At 35.3% G+C, this 24,424-nt stretch overlaps 2 protein-coding genes across 3 annotated transcripts in view; both read right to left on the bottom strand.

Moving 5' to 3' along the window:
* The window catches only part of LOC127960140 (kelch-like protein 2), an 11,864-nt gene extending 1,772 nt beyond the window's left edge, over positions 1 to 10,092 (bottom strand). Inside the window, exons 1-14 of the mRNA XM_052559758.1 lie at positions 9,740 to 10,092; positions 9,040 to 9,165; positions 8,215 to 8,321; positions 7,603 to 7,724; positions 6,105 to 6,267; positions 5,860 to 5,969; positions 4,554 to 4,670; positions 4,326 to 4,475; positions 3,085 to 3,202; positions 1,990 to 2,187; positions 1,725 to 1,826; positions 606 to 734; positions 379 to 519; positions 130 to 273 (exon numbers count right to left, since the gene is read on the bottom strand). Of these exons, the coding sequence (XP_052415718.1) occupies positions 130 to 273; positions 379 to 519; positions 606 to 734; positions 1,725 to 1,826; positions 1,990 to 2,187; positions 3,085 to 3,202; positions 4,326 to 4,475; positions 4,554 to 4,670; positions 5,860 to 5,969; positions 6,105 to 6,267; positions 7,603 to 7,724; positions 8,215 to 8,321; positions 9,040 to 9,165; positions 9,740 to 9,756 (1,744 nt within the window). The 5' untranslated portion in view covers positions 9,757 to 10,092. The remainder of the gene's footprint in view (positions 1 to 129; positions 274 to 378; positions 520 to 605; positions 735 to 1,724; positions 1,827 to 1,989; positions 2,188 to 3,084; positions 3,203 to 4,325; positions 4,476 to 4,553; positions 4,671 to 5,859; positions 5,970 to 6,104; positions 6,268 to 7,602; positions 7,725 to 8,214; positions 8,322 to 9,039; positions 9,166 to 9,739) is intronic.
* A 2,760-nt stretch (positions 10,093 to 12,852) lies between these two features.
* Positions 12,853 to 24,424, bottom strand: part of LOC127960013 (rap guanine nucleotide exchange factor 2) — a 31,854-nt gene continuing 20,282 nt past the window's right edge. The window contains exons 18-29 of one of the 2 annotated variants that reach the window (XM_052559575.1): positions 24,128 to 24,288; positions 21,594 to 21,834; positions 21,135 to 21,518; positions 19,616 to 19,827; positions 19,397 to 19,520; positions 18,916 to 18,939; positions 17,875 to 18,092; positions 16,721 to 16,849; positions 16,502 to 16,639; positions 15,046 to 15,205; positions 14,432 to 14,958; positions 12,853 to 13,526 (exon numbers count right to left, since the gene is read on the bottom strand). In XM_052559575.1, the coding sequence (XP_052415535.1) occupies positions 13,501 to 13,526; positions 14,432 to 14,958; positions 15,046 to 15,205; positions 16,502 to 16,639; positions 16,721 to 16,849; positions 17,875 to 18,092; positions 18,916 to 18,939; positions 19,397 to 19,520; positions 19,616 to 19,827; positions 21,135 to 21,518; positions 21,594 to 21,834; positions 24,128 to 24,288 (2,344 nt within the window). In that variant the 3' untranslated portion in view covers positions 12,853 to 13,500. The remainder of the gene's footprint in view (positions 13,527 to 14,431; positions 14,959 to 15,045; positions 15,206 to 16,501; positions 16,640 to 16,720; positions 16,850 to 17,874; positions 18,093 to 18,915; positions 18,940 to 19,396; positions 19,521 to 19,615; positions 19,828 to 21,134; positions 21,519 to 21,593; positions 21,835 to 24,127; positions 24,289 to 24,424) is intronic. The other variant, XM_052559644.1, reaches the window with a different exon arrangement.

The raw sequence follows: 24,424 nt of genomic DNA, 5'->3' as shown, positions 1-24,424 counted from the left end.
TTTGGAATAACTAAACGCATCCTTGCTGAATGAAAGTATTTATATCTTTCTTTAAAAACATACAGGCTTCTAACTATTGATCAACTACTGTGCACAAAAAGCCAGCAGCAGTCTGCTTCTTTCCCTGACCTGCGTAGCTGCGTCCTGTGCTCATGCAGGTGGGCATTAGAGTCCATTTATCAATGTTTGGACTGTAGAACTCCACTGAGGCCAGGTTGCATGAGCCATCATCGCCACCAACCACATATAACAGGTTATTAACAGCACACACACCTGAAACACAGACAACTGCATTGAAATATACTGTTAATCCAAAAGCATCACAGCTGGATTTTTATGTGTCAGATCTGACAGACTGATGCGTGTTGTTCTGTTCACCTGCGTTCCTGCGGCACATGTTCATATCAGCCACCTGTTTCCATGTGTTAGTGGCAGGGTCATAAACCTCACAGCTCTTTCTAACCAAGGGCCCGTCGTGACCCCCTACTGCATACAGCAGACCTTTTATCACACCCACACCTGTCCGACACAAACACTTCGTGGTTTACACAGATACAGGTTGATGCCAGTTTATGTGCATAGGATTGTGTGTGTGTGTGTGTTACCGGCACCGCTGCGGCGGGTTCCCATCTCTGCGGTGTAGGACCATTCATTAGTGTTGGGGTTATAGACTTCAACAGTACTCAAACACTGACGAGTTGCTCCATCATACCCTCCCACTGCATAAAGCAGACCTACAGGAAACAGTTTGATATCAGTTGAAATCAGCTGTTTGATATCAAACTAAATGAAAAAAAAAGAATAATAAATAAATAAAATAATAAAATAATAATAATAATAATAATATATATATATCTATATATATATATATATATATATTTTTTTTTTTATATATTGTATAATATTTTTTTTAACAATTAATAAAAATAAATAAATATTCTGATAACAACAAAGCAATAATTATAAAGTTCATGTAATGTTTCATTTTCAATCACAAACTTAAATATAAAAAAGTACAGTTATATGTGTTTAATAAAATATTAATAATGTACGCCTACAACTAACAATTTTCGTTGGTAAGATTTTTTATTATCATTATTTTTTAAATGTATTATGCAGACCAAAGATGCATTCATTTGATCAAAAATACAGTAAAACTGTAATATTGTGAAATATGATTACAATTTAAAATAAACGTTTTCTATTTGAATATATTTTCAAATGTATTTTATTCCTGTGATGTGCAGCTGAATTTCAGCATCATTCCTCCAGTCTTCAGTGTCACATGATCTTCAGAAATCATTCTGATATGTTGATTTGCTGCTCAAGAAATATTTCTAATCATAAACAGGTGTGCTGCTTCATATTTTTTGTGGAATATCTGACACATTTTTCTTCAGGATTCTTTGAGAATAAAAACTTTAAAAGAACAGCATTTATTATAATTTTTTTCAATTATATAATTATCCTTATTATTTTAATACAGCTTTACAATGTAAGCACTAAGCAGAATCCAAACAAAATATACAAATACACCATTATGCCAATATTCTTCTTATTATAGGTATAATGTGATTTTATACAATACATAATGGGGTTTCTTGTCTGAAGACCCTTTGTTTAGGCCATTTTTTAACTCATTAGTATCAGAATGCAAACAAAAGCAGAACAGTCATGTATTTCTCTTGGCTGTGGCTGTTCATATATAGATGGCAGATACAAACCTCCAACAACGCCGACTCCAACACTGCTGCGCCGCGTGTTCATGGGACTGACGTGGAACCACTCATTGGCCTTAGCGTTATATACCTCTACAGTAGCTAAACCTGCAAACCAACATCATCATATTAGACACAGATGTGGATGTTCATCATCTCAGTCTGATGAGCGCTGTAACCATTACCAGCATATCAGTAAAAACAAATGCTGCAGCAACATCGTAAAAGCATATGTGATGCAAGATAGATGAGTTTATAGTGGATGTATTACCTGTGCTCCCATCGAAGCCCCCAACAGCATAAAGCAGTCCGTTGAGGACAGTGGACCCTAGAGTTGACCTCCGGTCCTGCATGCTGCTGACACAACACCACTCATCTCTGATCGGGTCGTACGCGTCCACCGTCCTCACTCGCAACGAGCCGTTAAACCCTCCGACAGCATACACAACACCACCCACGTACACCACACCTACACATACACAAAAACATCCTTTTTATAAACTCTATCTTTCAAACTTACGATATTAAGAAGCAGAAATCATCACATCAGAATCATTTTTGTATCAGCTGTTGAGTAAACAAGTATTGTATCTGTATTGGGGCAAGTTGTCACGTGTCTTTTATCATTTATTATCTACAAAACAATGGTTCGTTAATTATTTTGTATTTCATAATTGTGCTGAAATAGATTGTCACGATAGCATGTTTAATATTTAATAATGGCGGTTTTCACTAAAAGAACTTTCCCCATATAAAGTCGCAATATACACTACTGTTCAAAAGTATGAAGCTGTTAAAGTCTTTTTTAATGTTGTGAAAGCTGCTTTTTTTAATTAAAAATATGGTAAAAACTGTAATACTGTGAAATATTATTACAATTTAAAATGTCCCATTTCTATATTAATATATTGTAAAATGTAATTTATTTATGTGATGACAAAGCTACATTTTCAGCATCATTACTCCATAATGTCTCCAGTGTCACATGATCTTCAGAAATCATTCTGAAATGCTGATTTGCTGCTCGAGAAACATTGTTGGAAACACTTATTATTAAATATGTTTGTTGAGACTGAGCCTTTATTTAATAGCAGGACTCTCTTATCAACATAATGTGGCACTTCAGATCAATTTAATGCATTTTTGATGGATAAATGTTTCAATTGCTATTAAAAGCAAATCTCTTAACTTGACCCCAAGCTTTCGAATGGTAGTGCATGTTGACGCTAAAACGCTTGTTGCATGTTGACGCTTGTGTTTAATGAACTGTATCCTTTTTGCATGAACAGTAATTTCAGCAAGTGGTCAAGTCAGTGCTGGAGGGATGAAGTGAAGTAGGCTGGAGAGCTGATCATGTGAGTGATACCTGCTCGACAGCGTCTGGAGGGCAATTCTGCCACCTGGAACCATCTCTCCTCCTCAAAATCATAGCACTCCACACTGCGGATGGCTTTAGGAGCCTGTCCCCCCACCACCATCATCACCTTCAACACACACACACACACACACACACACACACACACACACACACACACACACACACACACACACACACACCTTCAAATCAAACACCTCTAGAACACTGGCCCGTTTTTTTTTTAATGCTGTTTTAATTATCCCTTTAAAATGTGCTATGTTTTCATTATTATTTTTTTAATAAAAGAAAATGTAATAGAAGTTTAAATATAATAACTCTAGAAATGTCATGTGTAAACATTGTGAAAATAACAGAGTATATAAAAATTATTAAATTGTAAACATTATACATTCATAAACTATGCACTTTTTGTAGAGCAGTCATTTTAGTATTAATTATATGTAATTATACTTTTTTATTGTGAATTAGTTTTTAATATTTATTTTAATTATTTGTTTCTTTTTCGCACCTTTAGCACACACAGGTAAAAAAAAAACTCCAACTCAAAACCCTCTAATAAAAAAATAAAAATCTAGATTTAATCATTTTGTTAATGCGTTTTATAACATGTGCCATGTTTTTAGAAACATATAGTTTCCATTAATACTATTTTTAACTTTTTTATACATTTTAAATATAATAACCCATGTCATAATCGAGTAAAATAAATGTATCATAAATATTTTTCATAAGCGACATGCCATTTTTGGGGAGCTCTGTAATTTTAGTATCATTTATTTGCTTTACATACATATACTTTTTTATTAATACTGATTTTTATTTATTTATTATTATTAATATAACAGTTGATGAAGAGGTGAATTCAATTTTTTTATTTTAAATAATTTAGCCCTCAGTTTCCTGAGAGCCCTGGTTGAGAAACAATGACATAGAACTTCTCCTACAGTTTCTTCAGGCAGATTTATTTAATAAAAGCGTCACTATCAATTAGAATATCTATAACTATCTTAACAAATCATATTGACCTGGTATTAAACTGGTTAAAACCTGTTAAAAAATTTAATTACCAGTCTTAATATCAAACATATTGACTAAATTAAATCAGAGTCGTGCATCAGATTTTGTACAGAACACATTCCCCCTGACTTCTGCTCTTCACAGATAATATCAATGAAAATGTCCACTATTTATCAAATGAATAACTAAAAATGCCTATAATGAAGACTGACCTTAGGGTAGCTGACAGGTGTTCTCACTCTAGTGCGGATGGTCTTCATCATGGAGCGCTGCTCGGCCGGCAGAAGGTGGTACTTCATGGCTTCAATTAGGTAGTCTTTACAGGCGCTGCTGTTCTTCACTAAAGTTTCCTCTTCCACCCTCTATGTACACACACATGAAATTAAATTACAATTAAACAACATCAAAGCACATATTCACTAACACACACACACACACACCTGTACGAGGTATTCTCTGGAAAGAAGGGGTAAGCGAACATGCTCCATCAGATGAGCCATGTGTTCCTGACGCACATCTGTGTCATGTGTGACCCACGCTATAACCGCTTCAAACACCTGTGAACACACACACACACACACAGGGAGAGCTGATACACGGCTCATCTCATTCAATCACAATATCAGCAAAACATACAGAGATCTAATAACTGCAGTCACATACAGAGACAGTGTGCATGTGACTACATCGCATTTGTAGCATAATTACTAATGCATCCTGGACAATATCAAAGCACCGCCCACTCATCTGTCAATCATCCGCTGCACAGACAAATGACTAGGCATCCACAATAAATGTTCATGTTCATCTCATGTTTTTCCTTTTTGAACTCTAATATTTTTTAATTAGAGGTTAAATATCATTTTATAAATATATAATTCGAAAAAACGTAATGTGGAGTAACTATCAAGTAAAAAGCAATAACATATTTCCTTTCACCCTGAATCCAAATATTTTACTATACATTTATAAATTTGTTTGATGTTTTTGGGGAGCAGTGTTATTTAAGAATTATTGATATGCTATTATAGTTTTTATTAATATTTTAAAATATTTTTTATTTAAAATTTTCCGTTTTCATTTTAATTTTAGTTTACTTTTTAGTAATTTTGTTGTTTTTTATTCTAATAAGTTACATGCTTTTGTCATTTTTATTAGCATTTGTTTTGTTTATAGATTTTTTTTACATATTACTTTTTTATATATATATATATATATACTTTTTATGTTTAATTCACTAATTTCCATTATTTTTCCATTCAGCTGTAGTTTTTATTTATTTCCAGGTAGTAATTTTAGTGCTTCAACTACATTCAAAAATGTATTTCAAGTAGCTTCCAATTTAAGTATTTAAGAACATCTAAAATTGATAGCTTTATTTCAATTAACAAAAACAGTTTCAGTTTTTGGATTAGTTAAGCAAAAAAAACTCTTTCGAGGAGACACATTAAGACATCTTACCCTAAACTAATCTTTCCTTGATAAAAATGTGATTTATTAATTTTCAAAAATATTAAGAGAATTATAGACCTTGACAAAAAGTCATTAAAGTCTGCAGGGCTCCTCTACAGGATTTTATTTCCCTTAATACATTTATTTTCTGCAGAAATTAGCATTTGGTCAAATTTGAATGCATGTAGTGAAGAAATGAAACGCATTCTCCTTCAAATCTGATCACAGGAGATGTCTCAGAGATGTGTGTCAGTACAGGATGAAAACAGAGCTCTGTCTTGGCTGTGATCAAACCTTTTCTTCTGATGCAATGGTCAGTTTGTCGCTTGCTATGAGGCTGTACACCTGCTCCATGCCCAGATTGAGAAACTCCTCACTCTGCACGACCTCTGAGAAGTGTTGCTCTGTGAGTGGGAGAGAGATCGAGACCATCACACAGGGTTACGGACACACATCTGATCAGAAAAAGCACTATTGTGACTATCGTGTGTGTGTGAATTTCTTGCTTGAGTTTCTCTTGTATGGAAGGACACACACACCGGCGTACGTGTTTGCGAGATTGAGCAGCTCCGTGCAGGCGTGCAAATCGGCGAAGGCGCAGATACCGAGGCAGTTGGTTGGGTGAAGTTGAGTTATGAGAAACTCGCAGCAGGCCTTTTTAACTTCCTGTAGCTGCAGCAGACCAGCGGCGGGCAAGAGCACCTAAACACACACACACACACACACACGCACACGCACACGCAGAGAAAAGACCTCAAAAGAGTCCTTCGAGAAATTTGTCCGTTTTATTTTTCCTTTTCCTGGCAAGAATTTTACATGCATTAAGGATTTTTCTTTTAATGGTCCTAAACTGTTTAAAACATCAAAAAAAAAATTTTTTTTTAACCATTTATTATTTATTTATTTTTTATTCAATAACCATTTTTTTCTCATTGAGCATTCTGTTTCACTCAACAAAAAAATAATAATAATCTTTACATACGTAAAATGGTTTGCAAATGTCATTTCTTGACTTTAAGGAAGATCTTTTTTTAACCATCTGGTGGTGTTTGGTCATTTTGGACAGAAAATTTGTTTTGGTTTGGGATTTTTTTTTTTTTTTTACTTAATTAGAAAGGTACAAATCTTGGTTTTAGCACTTGCTAAGTGAACACACACACACACACACACATTTGAAAAGATTAAATGCTCCTGAAAAAATGGTCACACTTGTATTGTTTCGGGTCAAAGGTGAATTTCATCTAGTAGAAACATTTGGTGCTCAACCTAAAATTTGTTTAGATTTATTATATAGATATTGATTTTCTTGATGTTTTAGAGTAGAGTGTGTTTTGGTAAATAGATATTTCATACACATTTTTAAAATAGTATTTATATGCATTTTTCATAATAATTAATTGAAACTTCTATAACTTTGTTTTCCACTTCAGCAGTAATATGCCTAGTGTTTTCTCTAAAAAGAGACCAAACTTAAGTCTGTGCCCCAAAGCATTCAAGATTTGGGACAGTTTAAGATGGAAATTTAATTTTAAAAGTAGTTAACAGATCATAACTATGTCATAAGTATTATATTTAGTACCATTAAATCCCCTAGAAACACAAAATATCTAATAAAAAACAACATCAAAATTAAATATAGCACATTCTTTTCTTAAAATAAAAAGGTCATTTTTGAACCCCACCTGAACACCAGAGGGTTAAGCATCTCACGTCACTAAATGTTGCATTAAGTTAAAAGTAGACCAAGTTGAATTTCATCTGGCAGTCATCTAGTCCAGGGTCAGTCTTACTGTTAAGCTTTGCATCAAAGTTTGAATTCCTAAAAAAAATTGTCCTCATTTAAACACCCTCCGTCTAGTCAACTGTGCAGGCGCTACTGACACCACCCACACAACACATGCACGCACGCACACTTCCTGGATGTGATTTTCTGTGCTCTCAGAGTAATACCAAAGAACACGACATAAAAAGAGCACAGACTGAGTGAACTGTGTTTTAGGCCGTGCTTTGATATGTTATGATCGCACACACGGTTACCTGCACATTGTCCTCTGTTACTTGGATCTCAGCAGTGTAAACATAGTCGATCAGCATTCTCAGAGTCCAGCCGTCAATCTCCTTGATTCGAACCTTCTTCTGACGGCTCTCGGTCATCTCTCCTACAAACACAAATATTTCATGTTGAACATCATACAGTATAAACTATTTATTTTATTTTATACAATAAATAAATAAATATATATATATTATATATGTTTACACACACACACACACACACAACCACACACTAGTGATCAAATATTTGGGATCAGAAGGATTTTTTATATATTTTTACAGGAGTTTCTTCTGCGCATCAAGGCTGCAATTATTTGATCAAAAATACAAGAAAAATATAATATTTTGAAATATTATTATGATGTAAAATAATGTGTTTTTATTTTAAAATACATTAAAATCTAATTTATTTCTGAGATGCAAAACTGTATTTTCAGCATCATTCCTCCAGTCTTCAGAAATCATTCTAATATGCTGATTTATTTTCAGCGCTGGAAACTGTTGTGCTGCTTAATATTTTTTTGCAACCTGTGATATTTTTTCAGGACTCTTTGATGAATGAAAAGTTAATTTTGTGAATGTGTGTGTCCTCACCTGTAAACATAGCGTGGAAGTACGGACACCCCGCAGCTAAGACGACTCGATGAGCAGCAATCTCCACATCCTCCGCAACGATGGTGACATCACACAACACACTCTGACTGCAGAGAGAAAACAGAAACATTGTCAAATATTAATACAATTTATTGCAAAGAAGATTTATTATTTTAATATATTAATAAATTATAATTCAAGATTGTAATTTATTATTTTGCTAAAAGCTGTATTTTCATCATTATTCCTCCAATCTTCAGTGTCACATGATCTTCAGAAATCATTATAATATGCTGATTTGCTGCTCAAGAAGCATTTTTTTTATGTTTTCATTGTTTATTACAGTTGCTGCTTCATATTATGTGGAAAATGTGATTTTCTTTGATAAATAAAAAGTTTAGAAATAAAAACTCTGTGGCAGCTGTATTAATATAACTAAGTTACAACAACAAATAACATTTTAACACACACTCCTGCTAAGAACAGTCATAATTCACTCAAAAAAGAAAATTCTGACTTTGTTTTCTCATCCTCGTGTAATTTCCGAATTGTGTGAATTTTTCTGTAGATTTTTCAGTTTTTTTGGGATATTAGGCAGAGTAGTTAACCTCAGTCACCACTCACTTTCATTGCATCTTTTTTTTATAAAAGTGAATACTGGCGGAGTGAGCTGTCATTCTGCCAACATCTACCACAGATGAACCTAATGACAGCATTTTTATTTTTAGGTTAAGTATTTATTTAAGAGCACACACATAAAAAGCAGTGTTATTAAGAGGCACTGCATGAGTTCTACCAGTATCTCACACACACACACACACACACCTGCGCAGCTCGTTCATGATCCTGAAGGCTTTCCTCATGTGACGTGGATTGATGGTGACCGCACTCTGTTTCTCACACACGTCATCCTTCATCTCCACAGCTTTATGATGGCAAAGCTTTGTGCATCTGAAACACACACACACACACACACACACACACACACACGTTGGCATCAGTGATTACCCGAGAGACTCTCCACAGAAATAATGGTTTTTATAAAGTACAAACTGTATTTTTTAATCACCCTACACATAACCTACCCCTCACAGAAAACTTTATGCATTTTTTTTTGATAAAAAACAAAAAACAAAACATGTTATATGTTTTTAAGCCTTTTGAATTTCAGGAACACAGGAAGTGTCCTCATAAACCACCTTCATATCGTTACACCTGTGTCATATTCGTGTCATTATACAAAATTGTGTGCATACAAACCACCCAAACCAGTGCAGTATGATTTCACAAGAAGTGAACATATATGGCAATTATCAATCCTAAACATGTGACATAAAGAGTGTTGGAGATGTGTGGACAAAGACAGAGAGATGTCATGTGATCTTATGGCTGAACAGATTTACTCTGTATTGACATTACAGTAGTGTGAACTCAGTCTCTCTCTCACACACGCACACATACACATACACATACACACACACACACACACACACACACACACACACACACACACACACACACTTACAGTGGATGTATTTCCATAGCGCTGGTTCTGTTCACATCAGTCTGCGTCTCTTCATCTCTGGTCGGGCTCTGTCGTTTAAATCCCCGCTGTGTCCCGTCCGCCGAACCGAGCCGAACTGAGCCGAACAGGCCCGAACCGAAACCTGGTGTGAGGGTCCAGCTCCGGTAATGAAAATCAAAAAGTCAATCTGCCTCAGAAAAAAACGCTGTCAATGTAACTGAGGTGCCCGGATAATAAGCGACAGACAGGTCCGTTGTGTGGGTGAAGACAGGACACATCCAGAGGCTGAGACGCTACAGCTCACACACACACAACAACAGTGAAGCAAAGGATGACTCTCCTTCGGCGAAACACAAACACACGCGCGTTCCTGCAGCGCCCCCTCCTGCTGGAAGACTGAACGACGAGTCAAAGTCTTAAAGAGGAGGACATCCCGTTTCTAATTCTTTCATTTGACTCACCATTATTTTTATTATGCATTGGGATCAGTAAGATTTGTTTATAGGTTTTGATAGAAGTGTATTATACTCAGCAAGCCTGCATTTAATAAAAATAATACAAAACAGTAATAACAGAAACATTGCAAGATATTATTACATATTAAAATAACCATTTTCTATTTTATACAATTTAAAATGTAATGTATTTCTGTGATGCAAAGCTGAATTTTCAGAATCATTACTCCAGTCTCCAGTTCCACATGATCTTCAGAAATCATTCTGAAATGTTGATTTGCTGCTCAAGAAACATTTCTGATTATTATTTGTATTTTTTTGATTATTTATTTTTTTTCAGTATAATAACAGCATTTATTTGAAATTAATAATAATATTAATGAAGGATAGATAGGAATATGGTCACAGTTTTTACTTTTGTGTATATTTCTCAATATTTTTTAAAATGTATTTCTGCATAGGGACATATGTTAGTCTTGATTACAAAAAAGCAAATGAAAAAAAAACAACAACTATTAAACCTTTCACTGTTATTGCAAAAAAAAAAAACCTTGTTCATTAAACATTAAATTTCAACTACCATGCATAAGATGTCCAAACACGCTCAACACTGGCAGAGAAAATCAAACTTGTTTGCCAATCAGAAAACATTGAATAGGTTCATCTGAAATGCAACATTAATCAAGCATCCAAAGTAACAAAAATGGAGAAATGAGACATGAGATTTCTTTGCTACTGTTTATTTTCCCTCAGTCATTTGTTGGAGAATTGCAGCCAATAAACAGAATAGGTCTCTGAAATCTTTAACAAAATATAACCAATATTTACAATAGCTATATTAAAAATACAAAAGTAGCTACAGACTTTGCCAGTTGTCTTTGTAAAAGACGTAGAGATACATGTGATTCTTCTAGATCTGTCTGGGTAGAAACACAGGAGCTATAAGGGATACATTTGAGCTATCACAAAAGCACGACATTTTAAGCAAAATATACTGTTTACTGACCATTTCAAACCACTTATCATCTACAGTTTTGTTCAAAATAATAGCAGTACAATGTGACTAACCAGAATAATCAAGGTTTTTAGTATATTTTTTATTGCTACGTGGCAAACAAGTTACCAGTAGGTTCAGTAGATTGTCAGAAAACAAACAAGACCCAGCATTCATGATATGCACGCTCTTAAGGCTGTGCAATTGGGCAATTAGTTGAAAGGGGTGTGTTCAAAAAAATAGCAGTGTCTACCTTTGACTGTACAAACTCAAAACTATTTTGTACAAACATTTTTTTTTTCTGGGATTTAGCAATCCTGTGAATCACTAAACTAATATTTAGTTGTACGACCACAGTTTTTTAAAACTGCTTGACATCTGTGTGGCATGGAGTCAACCAACTTGTGGCACCTCTCAGCTGTTATTCCACTCCATGATTCTTTAACAACATTCCACAATTCATTCACATTTCTTGGTTTTGCTTCAGAAACAGCATTTTTGATATCACCCCACAAGTTCTCAATTGGATTAAGGTCTGGAGATTGGGCTGGCCACTCCATAACATTAATTTTGTTGGTTTGGAACCAAGACTTTGCCCGTTTACTAGTGTGTTTTGGGTCATTGTCTTGTTGAAACAACCATTTCAAGGGCATGTCCTCTTCAGCATAGGGCAACATGACCTCTTCAAGTATTTTAACATATGCAAACTGATCCATGATCCCTGGTATGCGATAAATAGGCCCAACACCATAGTAGGAGAAACATGCCCATATCATGATGCTTGCACCTCCATGCTTCACTGTCTTCACTGTGTACTGTGGCTTGAATTCAGAGTTTGGGGGTCGTCTCACAAACTGCCTGTGGCCCTTGGACCCAAAAAGAACAATTTTACTCTCATCAGTCCACAAAATGTTCCTCCATTTCTCTTTAGGCCAGTTGATGTGTTCTTTGGCAAATTGTAACCTCTTCTGCACATGCCTTTTTTTTAACAGAGGGACTTTGCGGGGGATTCTTGAAAATAGATTAGCTTCACACAGACGTCTTCTAACTGTCACAGTACTTACAGGTAACTCCAGACTGTCTTTGATCATCCTGGAGGTGATCATTGGCTGAGCCTTTGCCATTCTGGTTATTCTTCTATCCATTTTGATGGTTGTCTTCCGTTTTCTTCCACGTCTCTCTGGTTTTGCTCTCCATTTTAAGGCATTGGAGATCATTTTAGCTGAACAGCCTATCATTTTTTGCACCTCTTTATAGGTTTTCCCCTCTCTAATCAACTTTTTAATCAAAGTACGCTGTTCTTCTGAACAATGTCTTGAACGACCCATTTTCCTCAGCTTTCAAATGCATGTTCAACAAGTGTTGGCTTCATCCTTAAATAGGGGCCACCTGATTCACACCTGTTTCTTCACAAAATTGATGACCTCAGTGATTGAATGCCACACTGCTATTTTTTTGAACACACCCCTTTCAACTAATTCAACTAATTGCCCAATTGCACAGCCTTAAGAGCGTGCATATCATGAATGCTGGGTCTCATTTGTTTTCTGAGAATCTACTGAACCTACTGGTAACTTGTTTGCCACGTAGCAATAAAAAAAATATACGAAAAACCTTGATTATTCTGGTTAGTCACATTGTACTGCTATTATTTTGAACAATACTGTACGTTACAACTATAATTTATATATTCTTGACTACAATCTCTTGCTTCTGAAAATGTGCGCAACAATTCATGATTTGTGTCATACATTGAAATAACTAAAGACAATGGTACTGACAGATATAATTAAATAAAAATACAAAACATAAAATCTTTTCAAACTGAAACTTGTGAACACATCTGGAAAGTTTTAAGAACATGATCAGATAAGAAAAGGCATGTTGAGTAACATTAAACACTGATATCAGCGCAGAGAAGACGTCTGAGGTTGGTGAGAGGAGTCAGTCTTTTCTTTCGCTCTTCATCTCTTTCTGTGATTGATTTCTCACACACACAACACACAGTTTCTGTAACACGTGATTAAAACTTCAAATGGAATAATACTGTTTTCCTTGGTTTTGTAACACTGATATTGCATCACGTGTAACAACTCTCATCTCTCTAGGAGTTTGATTTCATTATGCAATAGTCTATTTGAAGAACTTGTGTTAAAAGTGCCAACATTTTTCTCGTCTCCTCTCCTCTTTTACAGTGATCTCATGAAAGTCCACGATGCATTGCTGTAGTTCAGTCCATGACCACGTTTAAATATCAGCTGTCTTATGGATGTTGTCAAACTTTGGGACAGAGATATATGAAGGGTCTCTTATTAAACTGCAGATATTTGCTCATTCTCTGCAGAGGAAAAAAGACAAAAAAAGACCTCAGCTTATTTCCAGAAAATTATTACTGTTAATATATTTAAACCAAAACTTAAATTAAAACCATAAAACACAAAACAATTGACATTACAATTGAAATTAAATAAATTTTTACTTAAAAAATAATATAATTTTTTTTTCTCTCTTTCAAAAATTTTCTTAAAAGAAATATATATATATATATATAAGAACTGAAATTAAAATTGATTAAAAAACTGTATCAATATGCATTTAGAAAAAATAAAAAAGACAAAAACACAACAAAATACTAAAACTGTAATATTAAAATTAAAACTGCTTTTAAATTGTTTTTCATGATTATCATAACTACAACAATAAAATCACAATATGAATAACCACAATTTTACTCTACAAAATTTTAGACTGTTCATCTACATATTTCTTTCTTGGCTTTTATGCAATAAGTTGAATGACTATCCAAACAACAAATTAAATAAATGTATGAACTGATTTATTTTTATTTCCATACCAGCATCTATTGCTATTTTTATGGCAAGATGAAACAAATAACGCAGTAGTAAGGAAAAGCAACAATTGACAACCAACTCGCATCAGTATAAACATTACATATGCTTTTAAAACAAATGCATGAATATTGATATCAGTGTCAAATAGATTATCGGCCTTTCTCTAGCAGATTTTAACAATACAACAGTTAGTTCTGGTTTTTGATTTTTTTTTTAAAGTTTACTAAATTAAATTAAATGTATGCTTTTAGCAGACACTTTTATCCAAAGCGACTTACAGTGTATTCAACATGTGTTCCCTGGGAATCAAACCCACAACCTTCTACTGATGCAATGCTCTACCACTGAGCCACAGGAACACTTATTCATTTTTTTGTGATCATATACTCACCCTCAGGTTGTGGTCGTGGTGGTGACTGGCAGTGGTTGTATGCTGGCAGTCTACTGGATGGGTGTGGAGGAGGATCACATGACCTTTTAAGGAATCGAGATCTCTGCAGAGCCGCTGTGTAGTCTGGTGGGCGTCGCCCATGCGCATGACTGTGGCTGTCCGCCTCAGCCAATGACAGCGCAGTATAACCAGGTGGTGTGGGCGGCAGCTCTCTAAAACGACCCTCTCTCCGACTCGCAGCATTCTTGTTTGTGTTTGGAGTCTCGTCTTTTCCACCTCTGCGTTTTATCGTTCCCGTGTCTCCTTCCAATTCATCGCCCCAATGACCGGTGGGTGTGGTCATGTGACTCCGTCCCATCCCATCTGACAGCGTCTCCCAGCTGCGGTTGTCATAATAACCCACACGCTGTGGAATGCTCTGGATGTTGTCATGTGACCCACTGGAGCAGGACGTCCAGCTTCCACGGCCGCTGTCTGCTGCGTCCAGCGATGCACGGTCACACTGATCCGGAGTCAAGGAGTAGGATCTGAGAGAAAGAAATACAGAAATAAAGTATGAGACCAATTGTATTTACTTGGTTATATACTTCTTTTATGTATATAAAAGCCCTTACCCGAGGCTTATCTGGTCGGGTTCAGCTCTACGCGTGCTGAGTGGGTGTGTAAGCGTATGGGGTTGAGCGTGCCTGTGGTCATCAACCATGATGAGGTCAGAGGAGGAGGAGCTTAACAAACTCAACTTATCCGGTGCATCACTCACCACTAACCGTGGGCCTATGAGAAACACAAGTATAAATGACCAAACTATTAAATACTTCTGAAAATGTCTAACTCTTTAGAAATTTGAATAAGAATTAATTTTGAACTGATCTGATTCCTGATTAATTGGTTTTCAATTTCTAAAATTTCATTCAACAAATGCGTAAAAACACAAATGTACTAAAGGGGTCATATGATGCTTCTTTAAACATCATTATTTTGTGTATTTGGTATAACCTAATATGTTGACATGCTTTAGTGTTCAAAAAACACATTATTTTTAAAATACTGTACATTATTGTAGATCATCTATGCCCCGCCTCTCTCAAACGCATCATTTTCTACAAAGTCCCTCCTTCCGACAAGCACAGTCTGCTCTGATTGGCCAACTGACTCGGTGCATTGTGATTGGCCGAACACCGCAGGCACTCGTCGGAAATGTAAAGCCCCTTTGCATAATCGCAAGCTTCATTTAAAAAAAAAACATACTGTAAAGACAGTTAGTAATGTCTTTGATAATGCAAATATTTCCACATAGTGATGTAGATATGTGGGGCGTGTTTAAACCAGGCATTTTAGGGGGCGTGGCAAAGTCTTAACTTTGATAAAACATATCTCTTTGGATTTGAGACTTTAGTCTTTGCAACTTCACAGATCTTCTTCATGCACAAAGAGCTTGTATCACTCCAAAGAGAAAGGAAATTTTTTTAAATCGCATCTTATGACCGCTTTACAATACGCATTCCTTGGAAATTAAACATCACTCATTACAAAACACAAACAAACTCTATTATAAATATGCATGTATACTATTTAGTTTTGCATAATAATCAAATAAAATGAGATAATAATGCCATATTAAATTTGAGATACGATGATCATAAGTAAATCATTTTAAATGAAAAACAAAAAAAATGGAAACTACATTACCAACATACTATAGATGCCCCAAACAGAATCTAACAATTTCATGTCAACATGATCAGCCGCTATTAACTTGGTACAATATTTACATATTATATGCTAAGTTAACAAAAACGTCACCGACTTTATACCATTTTAAAACAGACAATGCAGTTACCTTTAAACAGTAAACAGAAACGGCAATCACTGCATCAAAAACTCAAACGAATTATTACAACATTATTACACACAGATATCAATTTCAATATTAATTGATATTTAAGAAACAACTTGGATTAATACGGTTAAGGTTAGGTTACATTCGGGTTTAGTACCTAGTTATTATAGTAAAAACATCAAAACAGCGTGCTACCCAATATTCTTCAATTAGACATGATCAGTAGATACCTTTTCTAGGTGTGCTGCGAGGTGAGGTGCGTGGAGAGGAGAGCAGAAACCGGCTGTCCTCAGGCGGCTTTCGGTGTCTGTCCCGCCCCTCTTCTGAGAGAGACAATATCTTATGGAGAGACTGAGGAGACTGGGCACCTACAGACACAAAAACCTCATCTCACTACAAACAAGACTTCAGATCAGATCCCAGATCATTCGGACAGGTATAGCTCTTACCAAATGGCGGTAACTCTTTGCCAAGAGATTTCCTGCGTCCATGATTTCCATTCGTTTGCTGCGGAGTGGTGCTTCTCTGACCGACAGGAGATACATCCACTCGCTTCCTCTCGCTGGAGTTCTTCAGCACTGAAACCACAAGCAAACACATTCAACTATTACTATTATGTGTAACAATTAACAAAATAAATACAAAAAGTAACAAAACGTATGAAAAATAGGTGGTTCTTTTGTAATTCTAAGTTGCTAATTCTGATTATATTATTTTAATGTAGCATCAATATTTTGGAGAATCCTTCAATCAGGTAAATTTTTAGAACTTCTATTATTAATTAAGGGTGCAGGATAAATATCGGCCGATAATTAATGCACATCTTGGCAGTAAAGCCGGTTCTCTGATCAGCGGTAAATTCCATCAGGTGCATGATTTCACATAGAGCAGCTGTTACTACATAGAGCCATTGATAAATGATTAGAGAACTGGCTTTATCGATGAGATGCGTATTAATTATCGGCCGATATTTATCGTGGACGAAACAATGGTTTAGTAAAGGTAAGTTGTTGTACTATTTTTACGTGTTGTTTAAAATATTTCGCGAGGATGGGAGAATTATACTTTTTTACTCAACATGGATGTTTGCCTATGGGTGAGATTTCCGTTTCATTATTGCTTTAGTTCATTAACGAGGAAAATAACAACGTGCTGTAAACGCTAAAACTGTTTGCAGTACAAACCAGTGTTTTCTTAATTAAGATAACAGTTTTAAATAATATGATAGGACACATCAATTGTCAATATCAAACAGCAAAACAAACTGTTTTGTACATCTAAAAATAGCTGGACGCAAATGAGAATTTACATAGAATTTACAAACGGCGGCACCCATTTTTATGTCAGGAAAAAGGTGGATAAAACGGATAGTTCCGGTCCTGGATTCTGATTGGCTGAGCCACATCTGAAGCTATTTTAAGTTTTTTTAATTACTCTACAAACACACACCTTTGTTTACATTTGAGGAACTACATTGTTTGGTGGACGAATACTGTTTTATAAAAGCAATAAGCCCTATACAATACTTTTGATATTACACATTTCAATCAATGAAAGTAAAAAGGCAAGGTGAGAGTCTTCTACAAATGTGTGTGTGACTCACTGGAGTTGTTGGCAGGTTCACACTGCAGAGAGAGTTTTTGGAGCTTGTCTTCATCACTCTCATGTGTGTGTGTGTCCAGGTACTGCCGAACGCGTCTGCTCATCATCTCCACCTCGTACAGCTTCTTAGTGCTGAGAAAAGAGCTCCGCCTCCCCTTCCTCTTCCCGCCCATCGTTCCGATGTCAGAGAGAGAAGAGCTGCTCACCTGACTTAGAGACCTAATACACACATCAGAAACGAAAGACACAGTGAACCCTAAAGGCAACAGGTCATTATTGAACAAGTTCGCAGGACACTTATGTAAAATCAGAATAATGCTGGGGAACTAATATAGCCACTTTTAACATGCAGAAAGAAAGGAATTGAGATGAGTGACTGTTTTAGACATCTACAAAATAATGAACTATGTGTATAGAAAGTAGAGATCAGAAATCAGGTACTCATTCTGCAACTAAGCAGTCAGCTAATGAAACAACAAATCAAAATATTTACAAAAGTATTTTTTTTTTTACTTTATATAAAAAAAAAAAGAAAAGAAAACAAAACTATTATTATATTTTATATATTTTTTTTTTATTGCCAACCACTGTGCTGGCAGAACTGCCTATTTTTTGATACCCCCTTTTATGCATATAATTAGATTATACATGCATTTTTTATTCAAGCCGCAGATGTGTGCATTTTATTTTATATTGAAGTTTTCATTAATGCATTTTTTTTAGTTAAAGCATTTTAAACTGGTACTGAAAATGTAACGTGTAAATAAATAAAAAAATTACTCTTCTACAATATTATTCGATGCCTGTTCCTACTTTAGCAAAAATACATTTATCCAACCATGTAGAAAACATTCATAACAACTATTCATGCCTTTCTAGAAGACGACAATGAGAATTTAGGAGAAGGAAGTCAAAGATGTGATTTCACATACGCTGTGCAACTAAAACAACTTCGACTACCAAAGGAAGTGTTAGTGTGGTTTAGTACATGACAGTTAACAGAAAAAGTGAAAGAGAGAAAGACAGTAGCAGACCCACTTACCCAAGACTTCTCCACTTTTTCTTCCTAAAACAGAGAGCCACGAAGAGCCAAAGAACAAGAAAATTAAGAGACTGAGTAAGAGGAGACAAAAACACACTAGTGCTTAGATAGTGAAGCCCACAGAGCAAAACAAGACGTCCAGTAAGACACCAAGCACACAAATGACTGAGAGCAGAAACTCATCAGCGATGGATACACACCACATTGTGCAAGAGACTAGCTTGCTTTCAGTTCAATAAAGAAAATGCATTATGCATGTATATTATGTCACTGTGTGGAGCACTATTTGTGATGCATGCACTTGCCCGTGTAGTGCATTTCGAATTGGCCACTAATAAGGTTGCATTTCCTTTACAGGTAGTGACGCAGCTCAGTAAGTTATGGTTGTGTAACTATGCTTTTATCTCAAGGTTTTATTGATGTTGTCAGTTCATGTGTATGAAATATATTTGCTGAATAAGTTTACACTTTGTAGGTGTACCTGGTCTTAAAAAGCAATGCAGGGTCCATGGTGATGGAAGCCATTCGAACCACGTGTCGGATCTCTCGTGCAATCATCCTCAGCTTTTCAAAATTCACCAGACCGTCCACCTTGGAGTTGTTCCCTATAAGCACACGCACGTTTAACAGATTCCTATTTCACCTTCAAACCAAATGTAAAATTATGAGGCAACAAGGATAAGAGAAAGGGGCAAGTCACCCTCGTGGAGGAAAGTGAGGTCTTTCTTAATGACAGGAAACAGAGGGATGACGGGCGGCTGCAGGTTGTGTTTGTTGAGGAGGTTGCGGTATTTGGCCATGTTGCGAGAAGGGTCGAAAACGTCTTGTAATTCTGCCAAAAGCTTCTCATATTTTCCAGGCAACCGTTCCCATGTGGATCGCAGCCGAGAGACAGGAGCTAGATTGAACCCACTGCAAAAGAGATGCATTTAGGAAACCACATAGTGAAGAGAAAAAGGACAATTCCAAGCATTAACAGGAACAAACTTGACAAATTATGCAAGGAACAAAAGCACATTGTCATGTTTGTCTGGTGAGAAGCACAAATTTAAAAAGGATTACATCCCTATAAAGTATTGTTGTTGTTTTTTATTATTGTAGACATAACTCAATTCTAGTTTTGACAGTGCTGTTCTTAAATCAGTTTTCTGAAAATGCAAAATTAAATAATCTATCATAATTTTGTATAATACATCAAATATTTATTATTATACAGTAATATATCAACAAATATTTTTTATAAATAATGCAATTATATCATCACAATAATTGTTTTAAAAATAATAAATAAATAAAAAACAACATTATTATTGGTGTGTAAATGGTCTTGACGATGTAAACTAAAGCCCCATCAATAATAATAATAATAATAATACTACATCCAAACAATAAGATTGGCATCACAACACTAATTTGCATCGTACCACGAAACTAATTTTTATAATACATAAATATTTATAAATAATAATTATTTAATTATATATATATATATATATTTTCCACATCAATAACAATAACATATGATAACACAGTAATTATTATTTTTATTATTATTGGTGTAAATGGTCTTGACAATGTAAACTAAAGCCCCGCAATAACTCTTATAATGCATACATATATATATATATATATATATATATATATATATATATCTATATATATATATATATATAGATATATATCTATATATATATATATATATATATATATATATATATATATATATATAAAATTTAATGAATATTTTTTATTTTTTACATCAATAACAATAACATATGAGAAAACAGTAATTATTATTATTATTATAGTGTAAATAGCCTTTACCATGTAAACTGCCCCAGCAATAATAATAATAATAATACATCCAAACAATCGCAACACTACTTGGCATCATACCATAAAACACATTTTTATAATAAATAAATATTTATAAATAATTAATAATAATTTAATAGTATTAGTTTAATATTCATATTTTATTTGTTTTAAAATTAATTAATATTAATCATTTTAATTTTCCACATCAACAACAATAACAAATAAGAACACATTTTTTATCATTATCATTATTATTATGTAAATGGTCGTGGCAATGTAAACTGAAGCCCCAGCAATGACGATGCATCCAAGCAACATGACTGGAATCACAACACTACTCTGTGTTACACTGTGAAACAATCAAGGAATCATGATAACACTAACAGACACACAAACTCTACCTGATTATGGCAAACATAGAGTTGAAGTTCTTGCAGTCACGGCAGTGAAGGGCAATCTTTATAAAGTGCTTGATGATCTTCACTCTTTTGGCCAGGTTGGCTTCCTGTACTACCTCTGTGGCGACCCAGAAGGTCTCCTGGTTCACAAGATCCTCAAAGTTGCGCAGGTTGGTGGGAGGCTCTTGTGGGCGGAGCTTGAAGAGGTCAGTGATGTAATCCGTCGGTTCAATGCCAGAGAAGCGCAGATAGTTGCGCGCTGACAGCTGATTGGCTATTTCCATAGAGCTCAAGGATAACAGAGGGACCACAGACTCCCGCTGCATCTCCTGGGCCTCCACATCTGAACACAGCGTCTCGGTCTCCATGTTGCTCTTCAGATAGTACCTGACAGAGAAGCAGATCTTCACATATGAAACGAAGTCACAAAATTAATTTCTTAAATTGAGCTCAAGACCAAACCTGGCACTCAGCTGTATCCTGTCGGCCAGTTTAGAGAGCTGATCAGGCAGCCGTCTCTGTTTGATAACTCCCTCCTGGGTGACTGACACCTCGCAGAGCGAATAGGCTTCAGGACTCGCCGTCAAGCCAAACTCTCGCATCGCCTGATTGGCCGCTTCTCTTGCTGTGGTGTCCTTATTGATCAGTAAGTAACGACTTTGCTGGTCCGCCTTAAAAACACGCAACACCTGGTCTTGCAATTCTATAAATGGAAACACAAACAAACCATAAAATAACTGGATACTGGTACGTAAACCTCAATCAGAACTAGGATCCAAACATTCCTGCATCGCTCAGATTACATGCAACTTCTAGAAGTATATTCAAACATTAAAATGAAAAGAGATGAAAGGAACCCTAATAATAAAGACAGAGATGTTAACACGGAGACCCAGACCAAGCAGACTGGCACTAATGAGAAATAAAATATGTACATCTTAAACTGGACAGTTGTATAGTGACATATACACTAGCAATTAAACGTTTGGGATCAGAATTATTTTTTATGTTTTTTACAGGAGTTTTATTCTGCTCATCAAGGATGCTTTTATTTGATCAAAAATACAGGAAAAAATAATTATATTCGGAAATATTATTATGACGCAAAATAAAAATAAAAATTAATCATTGCTCCAGTCTTCAGTGTCACATGATTCATCAGAAATCATTCTAATATGCTGATTTATTATCAGTGTTGAAACTGTTGTGCTACATAATATTTTTTGGGGAATATGTGATACTTTTTTCAGGATTCTTTGATGAATAAAACCATGTTAAAAAGAAGAGCATTTCTTTAAAATATAAATCTTTTCTAACAATATACACTACAGTTCAAAAGTTTGGGTTCAGTAAATTTTAAATCTTTCTTTCTATTTTTTTAAATTTAAACTTTTATACAGCAAGGATGTGTTGAATTGTTAAGGAGTGATAGCAAAGATTTATATTTATTAGAAAATATTTATATTTTGAATAAATGCTGTTCTTTTTACAGTTTTATTCATCAAAGAATCCTGAAAAGATATCGCAGTTCCCCCCCCCCCCCCCCCCCCAAAAAATATCTGGGAGCACAACTGTTGCCAAGACTGATAATTCTAATAATAAATCAGCATATTAAAATGATTTCTTAAGGATCATGTGACACTTCATACTGGAGTAATGGCTGATGGAAATTCAGCTTTGCATCACATAAATAAATACTATTTTAAAGGATATTGAAATAGAAACCATTATTTTGTTTTAAAAAAATTTTGATCAAATAAATGCAGCCTTAATGAGCATAAGATACTTTTTTTTAACTCTCATATTTTCATTACTCTATACTTAAACAACTACTTTAGAACTTGTAATGCATAATTGAAAATGATGAGAGGCAGTGTTTACTTTCAGAAATGGTAACCATGAACAGAAGCAACATAAACCAAGTAAAATTACATAAAAAGACAAAGCAGTAAGAGTAGTGCATCAATCAAAGTTTGAAAAAGGCAAAGCTAATTCAACTACAGGACTTGGCCCAGTGGCATGTTTAGCAGATGGCACAAATTATATTAATATACAGACCCACAGCCTTAAATCTTGTTTAATCTGACGCAGGGAGTCAGTCAGGCTTGCCAAAACACAGTCTATTGGCAAAAACAACACATTTAAACCCCTTTTTTACTTTCAAGAAAATGAGAGTCTGATCCACATGGTGATGCCATCAGCGTGAAAACATTGCCACTGACTCAAAAATGACTCATTTATGTACAAGAACAATACTATACAGAACTGAAACAATCAGCAGATAAGAGAGAAAGAAAATCAGTCAACCAGATAAAACTAGACGGGCAATTACGTTAGACAGGTGTCTATGAAGAGGAACAGCTTTCTAGAGACGAGTGGAACTAGACAAGAGGTGTCTAAAAGAAGAGCAGAACCACAGCTGAGCACAAATACTCACGAGTAAATCCAGGTGCTGCGAGCAAGCAGAGGGTTGTGGATCGTTAGTACAAGGGCACAAATATAACAGAAGGAAAGCGGGAACACAAAAAGCAGCACAGAGAGAAAGAGAGAGAGAGAGAGAGAGAGAGAGAGAGAGAGAAGATCGCAGATTGCGCTGTGCTCTCACAGAAAACATAGAAACACAGAAGCTTGTTGTCAGCACTGGCCTGCACTTTTATTTATTTATTTTAGTATTTATGTATTTATTTTATGCTTTTTGATTTAAACGATTGAAAGTAACAAATCTGACCTAACATAACACTTAACAATGACAGTCAGAGATATGACACCATGCACTTTTATTAATAAAATGGCCATTATATAGGGTCGCCACTAGGGATATGCCGGTAACAAATTTTCCTGTTGCGATTAATTGCTCATTACTTGCAGCTTAAGAAACTGAAAAAAACAACAACACTGATTTTACTTCTAACATCAATATGCATATATACAAACTACACACACATCCCCCCCACCCCACACACACACACACACATATATATATCCTGTGCAATTACCTGGTGGTTGTGTACTGTAGTCGATGATGCGTTGTTGGCCTGGAGCCAGGTCAGGGTTACTGGATGAGAGATTTCCACTAACAGCCATAGTGGGCGGAGTCTGTTTGTTCTGCCGTAATCCCACAATGCTGTCATCCTGAGTCTGCCCTAACCCGAGGTCACTACACAACAGAAGCACAATGACTCAGCATGACTCTATGGGAGGTCAACATTACACCAGAATCTCCCAGACAATTCAAAAGGAGTGGATGTGAAATAAAGCTATAACCCCCTTCGGTTTATGAACTTATCACTAAC

This window comes from Carassius gibelio, chromosome A1 (assembly GCF_023724105.1).
Source record: "Carassius gibelio isolate Cgi1373 ecotype wild population from Czech Republic chromosome A1, carGib1.2-hapl.c, whole genome shotgun sequence".
In the NCBI taxonomy this organism is placed as follows: domain Eukaryota; kingdom Metazoa; phylum Chordata; class Actinopteri; order Cypriniformes; family Cyprinidae; genus Carassius; species Carassius gibelio.
Note: the sequence above shows the minus strand (reverse complement) of the source record. Positions and strands in the feature narration are given on the sequence as shown.